This window comes from Schistocerca nitens, chromosome 7, assembly GCF_023898315.1.
Source record: "Schistocerca nitens isolate TAMUIC-IGC-003100 chromosome 7, iqSchNite1.1, whole genome shotgun sequence".
Taxonomy (NCBI): Eukaryota; Metazoa; Arthropoda; class Insecta; order Orthoptera; family Acrididae; genus Schistocerca; species Schistocerca nitens.
Genome location: NC_064620.1, coordinates 628,736,137 through 628,752,235, shown reverse-complemented (window position 1 = coordinate 628,752,235; position 16,099 = coordinate 628,736,137). Strand labels below are relative to the sequence as shown.

General features: G+C 47.6%; 1 protein-coding gene across 1 annotated transcript in view; it reads right to left on the bottom strand.

Annotated features, from left to right (window-relative positions):
* The window catches only part of LOC126195307 (uncharacterized), a 144,737-nt gene that overhangs the window by 38,357 nt on the left and 90,281 nt on the right, over window positions 1-16,099 (bottom strand). Inside the window, exon 4 of the mRNA XM_049933867.1 lies at window positions 15,524-15,684. Within this exon, the coding sequence (XP_049789824.1) occupies window positions 15,524-15,684 (161 nt within the window). The remainder of the gene's footprint in view (window positions 1-15,523; window positions 15,685-16,099) is intronic.

Here is a 16,099-nt window from a genome sequence, read left to right as displayed (position 1 = left end):
GAAAGGAGCAAAGAGGGGGAGGGGGGAAAGGAGCAAAGAGGGGGAGGGGGGAAAGGAGCAAAGAGGGGGAGGGGGGAAAGGAGCAAAGAGGGGGAGGGGGGAAAGGAGCAAAGAGGTGGAGGGGGGAAAGGAGCAAAGAGGGGGAGGGGGGAAAGGAGCAAAGAGGGGGAGGGGGGAAAGGAGCAAAGAGGGGGAGGGGGGAAAGGAGCAAAGAGGGGGAGGGGGGAAAGGAGCAAAGAGGGGGAGGGGGGAAAGGAGCAAAGAGGGGGAGGGGGGAAAGGAGCAAAGAGGGGGAGGGGGGAAAGGAGCAAAGAGGGGGAGGGGGGAAAGGAGCAAAGAGGGGGAGGGGGGAAAGGAGCAAAGAGGGGGAGGGGGGAAAGGAGCAAAGAGGGGGAGGGGGGAAAGGAGCAAAGAGGGGGAGGGGGGAAAGGAGCAAAGAGGGGGAGGGGGGAAAGGAGCAAAGAGGGGGAGGGGGGAAAGGAGCAAAGAGGGGGAGGGGGGAAAGGAGCAAAGAGGGGGAGGGGGGAAAGGAGCAAAGAGGGGGAGGGGGGAAAGGAGCAAAGAGGGGGAGGGGGGAAAGGAGCAAAGAGGGGGAGGGGGGGAAAGGAGCAAAGAGGGGGAGGGGGGAAAGGAGCAAAGAGGGGGAGGGGGGAAAGGAGCAAAGAGGGGGAGGGGGAAAGGAGCAAAGAGGGGGAGGGGGAAAGGAGCAAAGGGGGGAGGGGGGAAAGGAGCAAAGAGGGGGGAGGGGGGAAAGGAGCAAAGAGGGGGAGGGGGGAAAGGAGCAAAGAGGGGGAGGGGGGAAAGGAGCAAAGAGGGGGAGGGGGGAAAGGAGCAAAGAGGGGGAGGGGGGAAAGGAGCAAAGAGGGGGAGGGGGGAAAGGAGCAAAGAGGGGGAGGGGGGAAAGGAGCAAAGAGGGGGAGGGGGGAAAGGAGCAAAGAGGGGGAGGGGGGAAAGGAGCAAAGAGGGGGGAGGGGGGAAAGGAGCAAAGAGGGGGAGGGGGAAAGGAGCAAAGAGGGGGAGGGGGGAAAGGAGCAAAGAGGGGGAGGGGGGAAAGGAGCAAAGAGGGGGAGGGGGGAAAGGAGCAAAGAGGGGGAGGGGGGAAAGGAGCAAAGAGGGGGAGGGGGGAAAGGAGCAAAGAGGGGGAGGGGGGAAAGGAGCAAAGAGGGGGAGGGGGAAAGGAGCAAAGAGGGGGAGGGGGGAAAGGAGCAAAGAGGGGGAGGGGGGAAAGGAGCAAAGAGGGGGAGGGGGGAAAGGAGCAAAGAGGGGGAGGGGGGAAAGGAGCAAAGAGGGGGAGGGGGGAAAGGAGCAAAGAGGGGGAGGGGGGAAAGGAGCAAAGAGGGGGAGGGGGAAAGGAGCAAAGAGGGGGAGGGGGGAAAGGAGCAAAGAGGGGGAGGGGGGAAAGGAGCAAAGAGGGGGAGGGGGGAAAGGAGCAAAGAGGGGGAGGGGGGAAAGGAGCATGGAGGGAGGGGGGAAAGGAGCATGGAGGGAGGGGGGAAAGGAGCATGGAGGGAGGGGGGAAAGGAGCATGGAGGGAGGGGGGAAAGGAGCATGGAGGGAGGGGGAAAGGAGCATGGAGGGAGGGGGGAAAGGAGCATGGAGGGAGGGGGAAAGGAGCATGGAGGGAGGGGGGAAAGGAGCATGGAGGGAGGGGGGAAAGGAGCATGGAGGGAGGGGGGAAAGGAGCATGGAGGGAGGGGGGAAAGGAGCATGGAGGGAGGGGGGAAAGGAGCATGGAGGGAGGGGGGAAAGGAGCATGGAGGGAGGGGGGAAAGGAGCATGGAGGGAGGGGGGAAAGGAGCATGGAGGGAGGGGGGAAAGGAGCAAAGAGGGGGAGGGGGGAAAGGAGCATGGAGGGAGGGGGGAAAGGAGCATGGATGGAGGGGGGAAAGGAGCATGGATGGAGGGGGGAATTTTTTTACCTACATGTAATTATTTTTATAAATATCAAACAGCTTTTCCTACAGCAGAGAATACTGCGGCATCCTGGTCATAGACAGAAGGCCGCTCCATGTCTTCTATACAACTCATAGCTGCCCCATTTATTAATGATTTCATTTGCAAATGCAATTTTTTTATTGTTCATTGTTAAAGGTCCCTTAGGTGATTATAACTACGTAAAGAAATCCGGGTTGTTCTTTTCCAAATAATAGAAGTCTTTGCGTAATAGAAAACTAGCCTCCTCCTGACAATGATCAGGAGCCGACCAGAAGACGGACGTCTTTGACCGCTTTCTTGTTTCCTGTGGCAAATCTGTGCCAAACTGGGAACACGACATTCTAGTATGAAACACAAAATATATACATCAGATTAAAATTTAAAAAATTCAAATATATTTAACCTAATTTTTTCATCATGCTAGAACCTGTGCAGAAGAATAGGTACTACTGGAAATAAATGTGAGTGGACTCTGAAAGGAATGTGGATGCTCCTGTGTTAACTGAGGTCAGCCAAGAGGGCACCTATCTGTGACAGGTTCTGGGAGAACCCCAAAGGGGATGGTGCACATTAAAGTCACTGAGCAGCAGAAAGGGGTGAGGTAGCTGCCCAATAAGCTGGAGGAAGTCTGCCCTGGTGACATTAAGTGATGGAAGGATGTAAATGGTACAGAGTGAAAACTTCAAGTGAGTAAGGAAAAGGCAAACTGCAACAGCTTGAAGGCGGGTTGTCAGGGAGATGGGTTCACCACCACCACCACCACCACCACCACCACCACCACCACCACCACCACCACCACCACCTGAAGGCAATCATGAGGATGCAATTTTGATTTCCTGAAGGCACAGAACAAGGGACACTGCAATTCTACAAGCAGCTGTAAATCCTCTTGTTGGACTGAAAACTGTGAATGTTCCTTTGGAGGGGAGTCATGATGAGGAAAAAATGAAGGGGTGTCACATCGGCAGCTGCCAAGTGCCAGCCTTTGAAGACTCACTGATACAGGGCACAGAGGCAGGAGGGTCATGCTCCATGAGGTCTACAGAAGAGTTTGCATTCTTCTGTCAGCCTGTGGAGTCCAGAGCAGAAAAACAGTTGGTGGTGCGCACCAGCGAATTGGTCAGCCAGGCAAGTATATCACATGGAAAAAGCAAAGAGGATCTTCAAGTCAGCAATGGAGAAGACCATTTGCCTTCTTGGAGCTTTTTGGTTGGCAGAGGGACACTCAGATGTTGGTTGGCTGGAGTATGTAGTAAGTCTTCACGGGAGTATTCCTTCTGTACTTTCTGGCTTGCTGGTTGTGCAGCTGGTGACTGTTCAAATTAAAATGGCTCTGAGCACTATGGGACTTATCATCTGAGGACATCAGTTCCCTAAAACGTAGAACAACTTAAACCTAACTAACCTAAGAACAGCACACACATCCATGCCCGAGGCAGGATTCAAACCTGCGACCGTAGCGATCGCGCGGTTCCAGGCAGTAGCGCCTAGAAACCGCTCGGCCATACCGGCTGACTGGTGACTGTCCCATGAACTGAAAGTTTGGTGTCTTACTCATTTTACTAATATTTGAAGCTCCTCTTGATGTTCTTCCATGTTTGTGATTTAAAAATTAGGTTGTTTTGAAAATCGACCTTATCCAAACACAATTAGTTTATTTATTTATTTTTTTACCCAGACCTCTTTCGACATGTGTGTGTCATTCTGTGGGTCAAATTTTCATTTCTGTAGAGTACAATATCAAATTATAATAATTTAACTGTTGTAGGTCTAAGAATTACAATATGTGCAATTTGCTTTGTTTAGTTTAGATGCTCACCTCAAAATTATATCACTAAATGAACGGTATTGTTGTACACTGGTTTTTGTTCTCTTTTTCATATTTTTTTGACAGCATGTCATCTGTAAACTAGCCATGAAGAAAATATTGTGTATTTGTGAAGAGCTGTTTCGTGGGTAGAGGTTATGTGCATTTATATACTCAAATTTTTCATCCTGTTTTGTGTCTGTTTGGTGTCTTGATGAACTGCTATGCAGTTCAAAGGTTCCACACAGTCATCAGATAAATGGAACACACAGTGTACTTCATCTTAATAAATTACTGTTCTTTGGAATTCCATTACTCTTGTTTTAGTTTTATTGGCATTCATGCTAAACTTCTTTTAAAGATGGTATGTATTCTTTTAACTGTTCTTCCATGTTTTAATCACAAGTTTAAATTATGAGAAAATCTGATTTTAATGTTTTCGGTTTATTTAATTATTTAATTTAATAAAATTTAATACCAAATTTTTAATGTTACACTGCACCAAAAAGTGACTATCTCAATAACAACTGAAGACCTAATATTCTGAACATACTAAGGACCAAAATTAATGTTTTGAGATATAACAAAAAACAGTATTGTATGACATACAATATTAGAACACACATTTTATTATATTAATGCATTTATTAGCGTCCAAAAAAACAAACTGTGCTGCAAATACAGCGAAAATCTCATTTCGTTGTCCAGAAAAAAAAAAAATTAAAACCTGAGAGTAGAATGTGTCTTACACATTACCTTATTCAGACTAAATGGGCTAAGGCCAACAGAGGTGTCAAGCTGTAATGGTTGAAAAAAAAAAAAAATGAACTCGATTATAACAGATGTAAGCAATGGGCAACAAACATCTTCAGTTTGCAGTATAATTCAATTCAATTCATTATTATCCATTATATCATATAGGGTGTTACAAAAAGGTACAGCCGAACTTTCAGCAAACATTCCTCACACACAAATAAAGAAAAGATGTTATGTGGACATGTGTCCAGAAACGCTTAATGTCTATGTTAGAGCTCATTTTAGTTTCATCAGTATGTACTGTAATTCCTCGATTCACCACCAGTTGGCTCAATTGAAGGAAGGTAATGTTGACTTCAGTGCTTGTGTTGGACATGCGACTCATTGCAGTACAGTACTAGCATCAAGCACATCAGTACGTAGCATCAACAGGTTAGTGTTCATCACGAACGTGGTTTTGCAGTCAGTGCAATGTTTACAAATGTAGAGTTGGCAGATGCCCATTTGATGTATGGATTAGCACGGGGCAATAGCCGTGGCACGGTACATTTGTATCGAGACATTTCCAGAACGAAGGTGTCCCGACAGGAAGACGTTCGAAGCAATTGATTGGCGTCTTAGGGAGCACGGAACATTCCAGCCTACGACTCGCGACTGGGAAAGACCTAGAACGATGAGGACACCTGCAATGGACGAGGCAATTCTTTGTGCAGTTGACAATAACCCTAATGTCAGCGTCAGAGAAGTTGCTGCTGTACAAGGTAACATTGACCACGTCACTGTATGGAGAGTGCTATGGGAGAACCAGTTGTTTCCGTACCATATGCAGCATGTGCAGCATGTGCAGGCACTATCAGCAGCTGATTGGTCTCCACGGTTACACTTCTGCAAATGGTTCATCCAACAATGTATCAATCTTCATTTCAGTGCAAATGTTATCTTTACGGATGAGGCTTCACTCCAACGTGATCAAATTGTAAACTTTCACAACCAACATGTGTGGGCTGACGAGAATCTGCATACAATTGTGCAATCACATCATCAACACAGATTTTCTGTGAACGTTTGGGCAGCCATTGTTGGAGATGTCTTGATTGGGCCCCATGTTCTTCCACCTACGCTCAATGGAGCACGTTATCATGATTTCATACAGGATACTCTACCTGTGCTGCTAGAACATGTGCCTTTACAGGTACGACACAACATGTGGTTCATGCACGATGGAGCTCCTGCAGATTTCAGTCCAAGTGTTCGTATGCTTCTCAACAACAGATTCGGTGACCAATGGATTGGTAGAGGCAGACCAATTCCATGGCCTCCACGCTCTCCTGACCTCAACCCTCTTGACTTTCATTTATGGGGGCATTTGAAAGCTCTTGTCCGTGCAACCCCGGTACCAAATGTAGACACACTTCATGCTCGTATTGTGGATGGCTGTGATACAATATGCCATTATCCAGGGCTGCATCAGCGCATCAGGGATTCCATGCGACGGAGGGTGGATGCATGTATCCTCACTACCAGAGGACATTTTGAACATTTCCTGTAACAAAGTGTTTGAAGTCACGCTGGTACGTTCTGTTGCTGTGTGTTTCCATTCCATGATTAATGTGATTTGAAGAGAAGTAATAAAATGAGCTCTAACATGGAAAGTAAGCGTTTCGGGACACATGTCCAAATAACATTTTCTTTATTTGTGTGTGAGGAATGTTTCCGGAAAGTTTGGCCATAGCTTTTTGTAACACCCTGTATACATGATATAGGAATTGTCATATAGAATTGTCATTACATAAATCAGTAAGAACCTGCTGGTGGTAATGTGGTATGAACAGTACCATTGCAGGAATTTTTCCCCCCTGTATACAATCATGGAACATGTGGCAATACTGAAAGTTGTGTATGAATGAAACCAACAGTTTTGCCTCTTTTTATGATGTTTACACTTCCCCACTGTTCAATGTCACTGTATGTTCTTTCAATGTACACTACTCGAGGGGAGGTGATTGTAATTTGTGCAGCAGAACTAATGTGTAGCCTTGTTTTGATGACTATCAGCAGCAGCCTGGAAGCCCTTTTCTTCTGTTTTGAGTTTCTTGGATGGTAAAGAAGTGCATGCTGAAGTAATTATTTTCTGCAAATCATCAGGTACATAACAATTATCTTATTGTACTTTTCTACTAAGGCAAAATTTCTATCACAAGATAGGTAACTGTGGCCTGAAACCATATACTTTTGCACTTTACAGTCAAACAGGCCACAAGCCACTATTAACATGTACATATACACAAATATAGAGTTTTTTTTTTTTTTGTCCACAGCAGTTGTTGCTCCAAATAACAAGTTTTCTTTTGCTATCAGTTACATCGACAGTATTTTTAGTGCAATTTGGGACATGGAATGAACATGATGCTATGTTGTTTGATCCACAAGACCCTTCACTCAGACAAAACAGTATTACCTCACTGTTGTCATGGGCACGAACGAAGAAGCTGTAACATGAACTCTGGCCTAAATGTGTAAGAGTGGGAATAAACAATACTTGTTGCAGATCAATTGCTGATGTACGTGTGTTACTTCCAGGCATAGTTTAAGACATCACATCATTCTTCACGTTTGTCGTCGTACTTTCTGTCTTCCTATGGTACAGTTCTAGTGCTTTCCGAGATTTTCTGTTCTCTGGTGATTGTCCTTTCCCTTCAAGGTGCAACAAGTCACATGTCTTACACATATCTGTTGTTGGTCTTCCATATGATGGATTTGGAAAGTATTTAAGAAATATTCCTGCATACTTCATTTCGTTAACTTTTGTCTCTGGAACTTTGACTTCAAATGGTTTGTATAAGCAACTAATATTATATCACAACTGAGGTATTTTTAGAAGACTTCCTGCTACTATAATGAGTCTCCCCTCTTGGAACGACAGTACAGTGAAACCTCTTTATAACGTTCCTCCATATAATGTTTTCCTCTATGTTACCTCTGTTTTTTTTTTCGGTCTCAACTAAAGGTCCATACTAACAATGTTAAATTTTCCTCTTTACTGCGTTTCCTCTATATTACAATTTCCTCCATATAATGCTCATATTTTAGGAACCCTGGTCAATTATTTACCTCTTTACAATGTTTAAGTGACTGGATGTAGACAAGTCGTTTTCCGTTCTGTGGATTCACAGTTTGCACCAGCTCGGAAAGCCCGCGCTCAGTGCGTTTCACACGTCAGCGGCAGAACCTGGTCACGTGACATGTGACGCACATTCTGCTTGCGGTCTTTTTGGTGCCATTTCACCCATCCACCTGCCGGGCCCCACGTTTTAATTACAAAAAACTAATCATTTCATACATTGATCATTTGCAATGAACATCATATTACAGTGTTGTGAAAGTTTAAAATGTCATCTACGGCACCATTTGTCAAAGCTGATTAGTGGTATCCCGATCTTCAGTAATGCCCTATAATTATTATTTGGAAGCCTTCCTCTTTATAGTGTTTTCCTCTATACAGTGTTCAGAATTTGTGGTCCCTTTTTTTTTGTGGTTTTAGGGCGCACAACGTCAATGGTCATTAGTGCCCAGACTACTTTAGGAATGTACCGTGAGTCACAAGTTTAAAACAGCAACGAAACGGAAAACACGATGAAAGACATACTGACAGGCATAGGATTAAAAAAGAAAACAGCATAATCAAATGTCATTTGAGAGGGTTGTCAAATTGATAAAATGAAGAATGCGAGCAGCTGCTTGTGGGTCATCCGCTAAAATGGCTTCTACAGTACATGGCAGGCCAAGATCGAGACGCAGGGTGTTAAAATCCGGACACGACGTTAAAATGTGGCGGACCGTCAGCAATTGCCCACATGGGCAGAACGGCGCCAGCGCAGCCGTCAGCAGATGGCGATGGCTGAACCGGCAGTTGCCAATTCGCAACCGGGCCAAAACTACCTCCTCCCGCCGAGAAGCGCGTGAGGAGGACGTCCAAGCCACGGGAAGAGCTTTCAAGGCCCGAAGCTTGTTGTCTTGAAGTGCAGCCCAATTGGCATGCCACAGCGATACAATGTGCCGACAAATTACCCTGCTACAATCTGACAAAGGGACACAACAAGAAGCTGTCCGAGGCTGGAGGACCGCAGCCTTGGCCGCGGCATCTGCAGCTTCATTCCCAGGGATACCGACATGGCCAGGAACCCACATAAAGCTAACCGGAGAACCGACGTCCACCAGCTGCTGAAGAGAGTGTTGGATCCGGTGCATGAAAGGGTGAACTGGGTACGGATCACCGAGGCTCTGGATAGCGCTCAGCGAATCAGAGCAGATGACATATGCAGAATGTCGGTGGCGACAGATGTAAAGGACAGCCTGGTAGAGGGCAAAGAGCTCAGCTGTGAAGACCGAACAATGGCCATGGAGCCGATATTGGAAACTTTGTGCCCCGACAATAAAAGAACACCCGACCCCGTCATTGGTCTTAGAGCCATCTGTATAAATGAAGGTCATATTAATGAACTTCGAACGAAGTTTGACAAAACGGGAGTGGTAGACTGAACCGGGGGTAACCTCCTTCGGGAGCGAGCAGAGGTCAAGGTGGACGCGAACCTGAGCCTGGAGCCAAGGTGGTGTGTGGCTCTCTCCCACTCGAAAGGTGGCAGGGAGTGAAAAATTAAGGTGTTGAAGGAGGCGACGAAAGCGAATTTCCAGGGGGTAGCAGGGCGGAGACATACAACCCGTATTGACTGTCGAGAGAGTCATCAAAAAAGGAACGATAAGACGGGTGGTCGGGCATTGCCAGTAGCAGACAGGCATACCGACAAAGCAGTATATTGCGCCGGTAGGTGAGTGGCAACTCACCAGCGTCAGCATGAAGACTCTCGACGGGACTAGTATAAAACGCTCCGATCGCAAGTCGTAAACCCCGATGTTGTATGGAGTTGAGGCGGTGTAAGATGGATGGCCATTCAGAGGAATATACGAAGCTCCCATAATCCAGCTTGGAGCGGACGATTGACCGATATAAGCGAAGTAGGATGGTTCGTTCCGCTCCCCACGACATACCACTGAGAACACGGAGGACATTGAGAGAACGGGTACAACGGGCAGCCAAATAAGACACATGTGGAGACCAACTAAGTTTCCTGTCAAATGTAAGACCTAAAAATTTTTTTGTCTCCACGAATGGGAGAGCAACAGGACAGAGTCGTAAAGACGGTGGGAGAAACTCTTTGTAGCGCCAGAAGTTAATACAGACCGTCTTCTCGGCAGAAAAACGGAAGCCATTGGCGACACTCCAGGAGTAAAGACAGTCAAGAGAACGCTGAAGACAGCGCTCCAGGAAACACGTACGCTGCATGCTGCAATAGATGGTAAAATCGTCCACGAAAAGGGAGCCTGATTCATCAGCTGGGAGGCAATCCATTATTGGATTGATCGCTATGGCGAAGAGAGCGACGCTCAAAACTGAGCCCTGTGGCACCCCATTCTCCTGGCGAAAGGTGTCTGACAGGACAGAACCTACACGTACTCTGAACTGTCGATCCATTAAAAAGGAACGAATAAAAAGAGGGAGGCGACCGCGAAGGCCCCATGTATGCATGGTGCGGAGAATGCCCGCCCTCCAACAGGTGTCATAAGCCTTCTCCAAATCAAAGAACACAGCCGCGGTCGGGCGCTTCCGCAAGAAGTTATTCATAATGAAGGTCGACAAGGTAACCAGATGGTCAACAGCAGACCGGCACCTACGAAATCCACATTGTACATTGGTAAGGAGGCGTCGAGACTCTAGCAGCCAAACCAATCGAGAGTTAACCATTCGCTCCATCACTTTACAGACACAGCTGGTAAGCGAGATGGGTCGATAACTGGAAGGCAAGTGCTTGTCCTTCCCCGGCTTAGGAATCAGGACAACAATAGACTCGCGCCAGCATGCGGGAACATGTCCCTCAATCCAGATGCGATTGTAAGTACGAAGAAGAAAACCTTTACCCGCAGGAGAAAGGTTCTTCAGCATCTGAATATGAATAGAATCAGGCCCTGGAGCGGAGGACCGTGATCGGCCAAGTGCGTTTTCGAGTTCCCGCATGGTGAATGGGGCATTATAACTTTCAAGATTCGAGGAGCGGAAGTTAGGTGGCCTAGCCGCCTCTGCCTGTTTGCGGGGGAGGAAGGCAGGGTGGTAATGAGCGGAGCTCGAAACCTCTGCGAAAAAGCGGCCGAAGGCATTGGAGACAGCCTCAGGGGCCACAAGGACATCATTCGCGACCGTCAAGCCAGAAACTGGTGAGTGGACCTTAGTGCCAGATAGCCAGCGCAGGCTACCCCAGACAACAGAAGGAGGAGTAAAACTGTTGAAGGTGCTTGTGAAAGCAGCCCAGCTGGCTTTCTTGCTTTCTTTAATAATACGACGACACTGTGCACGTAATCGTTTATAATTGATACAATTCGCCACTGTAGGGTGGCGTTTAAAGGTGCGTAAAGCACATCGACGAGCACGTAAAGCGTCTCTACATGCTGCGGTCCACCAGGGGACCGGTACGCGACGTGGAGAAGATGTAGGGTGAGGGATGGAATATTCAGCAGCAGTGAGAATGACTTCCGTGAGGTGTGCGACCTCACTATCGCAGCTTGGGAATGTTGGAACCTGAAAGGTCACCCTGGAAGAGAAGAGCCCCCAGTCTGCTTTGGAGATGTTCCAACTAGATGAGCATGGAGAGGGGGTATGCTGCAGGAGATGGATAACACACGGGAAGTGGTCGCTCGAATATGTATCAGAAAGTGCATACCACTTGAACCGGCGTGCAAGTTAGGGAGTACATATAGAGAGATCTAAATGGGAATAGGTGTGAGATGTGTCCGAAAGAAAAGTAGGGGCGCCAGTATTGAGGCAGAAAAGATTGAGCTGGTTGAAAAGGTCTGCTAACAGGGAGCCCCTCGGGCAGGATGCTGGAGAGCCCCAAAGGGGATGGTGGGCATTGAAGTCTCCAGTTAACAAAAATGGTGCAGGTAGCTGAGCAATAAGTTGCATCATGTCTGCCCTGGTAACGGCAGACGACGATGGAGTGTAAACGGTACAAATGGAAAATGTAAAAGTGGGGAGAGTAATGCGGATGGCAACTGCCTGCAGGCCGGTGTGCAACGTGATGGGATCATAGTAAATATCATCCCGGATCAGCAACATAACCCCTCCATGAGCTGGGATACCTACCACAGGGGGTAGGTCAAAACGCACAGAGGTGTAGTGTGCCAAGGCAATTTGATCGCATGGGCGTAGCTTCGTTTCCTGGAGGGCTACGACGAGTGGACGGTGCAAGCAGAGCAGCAATTTCAAGTCCTCTTGGTTGGAGTGAATGCTGCGAATATTCCAGTGAATAAGTGTCATCGTGAGAAGAAAAGGAAGATGAAAGAAGGGGTCACCTCGAAGGCCGCTGAGGGCCTGGCTTCGAGCGAGCACTGCCGCCGCTATCAGTAGGCGGACAGTCATCGTCCACTGGGTCTATAGGTTCATCGGCCATCTTGGGAAGATGGCCGGGAGGGGGAGCTTCCTCCGCCGGTGAACGGCCAGATGTTCGGCTACCAGCGGTGCGGCCAGGCGAAACGGATGACGGCCTGGGGCGGCAACCGCTGGGTGGCGCAGGAGAAGAAATGCGCCGTGGCGGAGAAGGAGAACTGTACTTCCTATTAGCCTTCTTGGAAGGTCGTTTGGTGGAAGTACCGGTCGAAGGCTGGGAGGTCGAGGTACGTAGGAAGTCTGCACGGGACGGTTCCTTCTTGAAGGCCCGTGCATCTGACTTCTGGGTCTTCGTCTTAGCAGAAGCTGATGAAGGGGCTGGTGTCTGTGGGGTGATGGGAGGAAGAGGAGACGTCGACCGCGCGATCTTAGCACTGGCCGAACGGACGACCGTGGTGCTGAAGGTCAGATCGCATGCCACCTCCCTGGTAGTCCGAGGAGAGGCGAGGACAGTACTGTATTTCCCCGCTGGGAGCAGCGTGGGCTTCCTACTAGCCAATAGCTTGCGAGCAGCCGAGGTGGACACTTTCTCTTTGACCCAAATTTCTTGGATACAGCGTTCTTCCTTATAGACAGGACAGTCGTGGGAGGATGCGGAATGGTCACCCTGACAGTTCACACAACGAGGAGACGGAGGTGGACAGTCACCCTCATGGGCATCCCTGCCACAAGTGACACATTTAGCCGCATTGGAACAAGACTGGCGAGTGTGATTGAAACGCTGACACTGGTAGCAGCGCGTAGGTGTCGGGACATAGGGGCGAACAGAAATAACCTCGTAGCCCGCTTTGATGCGCGATGGCAGCTTAACACTATCTAAGGTCAAGAAAAGTGTCCGGGTCAGTACAAGGTCACTGTTGACCTTTTTCATGACCCTATGGACAGCCGTCACGCTCTGCTCAGCGAGGAAAGATTGAATCTCCTCGTCAGTCAAGCCGTCGAGGGATCTAGTATAGACCACACCACGAGATGAATTCAAAGTTCGGTGAGCCTCCACCCGGACAGGGAATGTGTACAGGAGTGCGGCCCGAAGCAGTTTTTGTGCCTGAAAGGCGCTCTCAGTTTCGAGTAATAAGGTACCGTTACGCAACCTGGTACAAGATTTGACAGATCCGGCTATGGCATTGACGCCCTTCTGGATAACGAAAGGGTTGACGGAGGAAAAATCCTTTCCGTCCTCAGATCGAGAAACAACGAGGAACTGTGGGGCAGGCAGTAGTACTTTTGTCACTGGTAGCTGGTCACGTTTCTGTTTTTGGGCAGAAGTCGAGAGAGATGGAGTGAAATCCATTACGGAGGAATCCCCCATGATTGCCAGCGTCTCCGATGGTGCGCTCCTTCCTTGCGGGGACCCTCTCAGAGGGCACTCCCGCCTTAGGTGAATGTTTACACCTCAGGTCACACCTCCCGAGAAACAGACGGAGGGACCAATCGGCATGGTCAGAAGGTATCAGCTCAGGCAATCACCCCTCCCCGGGCCTGGCCTTTACCAGGGGGTACGCGCATGCCTTACATGTCTACCCAGGGCGGGGAATTACGCGTTACCCCGTCACCGGCTAGGTATGCGAACGCGTGGGTCGGCCTTCAGGCGCGCAGAGGCAGAGAGAGGCAGAGAGAGGCAGAGAGAGGCAGAGAGAGGCAGAGAGAGGCAGAGAGAGGCAGAGAGAGGCAGAGAGAGGCAGAGAGAGGCAGAGAGAGGCAGAGAGAGGCAGAGAGAGGCAGAGAGAGGCAGAGAGAGGCAGAGAGAGGCAGAGAGAGGCAGAGAGAGGCAGAGAGAGGCAGAGAGAGGCAGAGAGAGGCAGAGAGAGGCAGAGAGAGGCAGAGAGAGGCAGAGAGAGGCAGAGAGAGGCAGAGAGAGGCAGAGAGAGGCAGAGAGAGGCAGAGAGAGGCAGAGAGAGGCAGAGAGAGGCAGAGAGAGGCAGAGAGAGGCAGAGAGAGGCAGAGAGAGGCAGAGAGAGGCAGAGAGAGGCAGAGAGAGGCAGAGAGAGGCAGAGAGAGGCAGAGAGAGGCAGAGAGAGGCAGAGAGAGGCAGAGAGAGGCAGAGAGAGGCAGAGAGAGGCAGAGAGAGGCAGAGAGAGGCAGAGAGAGGCAGAGAGAGGCAGAGAGAGGCAGTGTCTCAAACGCCAAGGCGGAGACCAGAGAAGGCAAGGAGAAGAAGGGAATGAGAAGGCAAGGAGAAGAAGGGAATGAGAAGGCAAGGAGATTATGCAGGGGGAAGAGTAAGGAAGACAGTGAGGTGGAGAAGAGCAAAGAAAGGAACCAACCAAAGGAAGGAAGAAACGAGAAGTGAAAAAGCAAAATGACCGCAAATAGAGGTCGTGGAACCGTCCGTCTCCGGACGCAGGCGCTAACTACCCCCTTGAGGGGGAGGGACTCCTTTTAGTCGCCTCTTACGACAGGCAGGAATACCTCGGGCCTATTCTTACCCCGGACCCGCAGGGGGTTATGGTCCCTTGAAAAACATTATATAGAGGATTCACTGTATATGTTGCTTTGTCAGTAAAGTGTAATACTGAGTATATTTGCAGTTGTATGCAGCACCTCTTATGGCACACCTGTTGATCCACCTTCAGTTTATTGGTTAATATCACAATCACCCTCTTTGAAACAGAAAAGATAACCACGAATTTTTACAGTAGATGCTGGAATGATCTTTTCTGTGAGGAACCATGTACATTATACTAGATTGATGACAGCTACTCTCAGGTTCAACATATCACTGTGCTGCGTTGAGACTAATAGTATTTTAATTAATCCCCTTAAAAATGAGCCTTTCATTGTTTCATTTTGCTTACAGAAGTCACAAAATAAATTTGTTCTTAATTCATTTGACAAGGACTTGCATGATAAGCAATATTTGTGATTCAACTGAAATGGGAGAGATTAGTTTGAGTATATTGAAAATTAGTTTATTGTTACTCTAGATACATTTCCATTCAACAGATTTCACTAAAACACTTAAATGAATACATTGTGCACTGATTCTCCCATCACATTAGAGTCAAACCTAGTTTCAACAAGAATGCAACCATGCAGTTATAAAAAATACATACCTGTTTTTTTCATATTTTGCTGGAATTTTTTTCCCAGAACTGTCTTTTTTAACACATGCATTATGCCATCAAACTTTCACAGGTAAGCACTGTTTTCAGATATTACTAGCATCCTATTTTTTTCCATAGTAAAAATGTGCCCACAACACAAAAAAATAATAATATGGCATCTATTAAGTACATGTGTAAAACTGGTGTGACAATTTACCACTGATTGGCAAGCCTGTTTAGAATGAAGAAGGCCAAGCAGCTAACTCCAACACCATCTGTTGGTCACTATTAAAACTTCTTACCTTCACCATATGATGAAAAACTTTAATATAATATACTTTCATGAATGTATCTCCTTTACGGAGAATAAAATAAATTTTTAAAAATGGCACTTAGCACATTTAGAACATTAGGTCTTCAATTACTAGTAAGCAAAATATGAAGGGAAAAAAAAGACAAAAAAGTTACAATTTATACTGTACTTACACGGCAGGTATCTACTTGTGGCTCACCACCAGCACATATAAAGCTCCCATGGAGTTCAAAGTAGCGTCCAAGTCTTGTCATGCGAAGCTCATTTTCACAGTGATCACGGGAAACTACTGGCAGCTCCACTTTCTTCATTGTAGTCTGGACAATCTCAGCATCTTAAAACAATAAATGAAAACTTGAGTTATATCTCAACAAAATCCTCTCCCATATATGTGAGGAAAATTGTTTTTAGATTGTAATGTACATTTTAGGTCAAAGAACTAGAATGAGGTTAACAAAACAGTAGAATAATTTGTACTGATTTTTTTTTGTTTTGGTGACTGGAAATATTTTCACCACATGCTAAAGACAAGTAAATAAGCAATGTGAAGATTCTGTATCACATTTCTACTTATGTACCAGTTCCTAGTATTGGTAAATACTTCATGAGCATGCTGGTGATGGGGAAGGAAGGGTGGGGAGGAGTGAGTGCTGCAGGTAGGACTTTTTTTTTGTTTTGGTTTTAGGGCGCAAAACTGCTATGGTCATTAGCGCCAGGTCTGTGACTTAGGAAACAGTAAAAACCGAAAA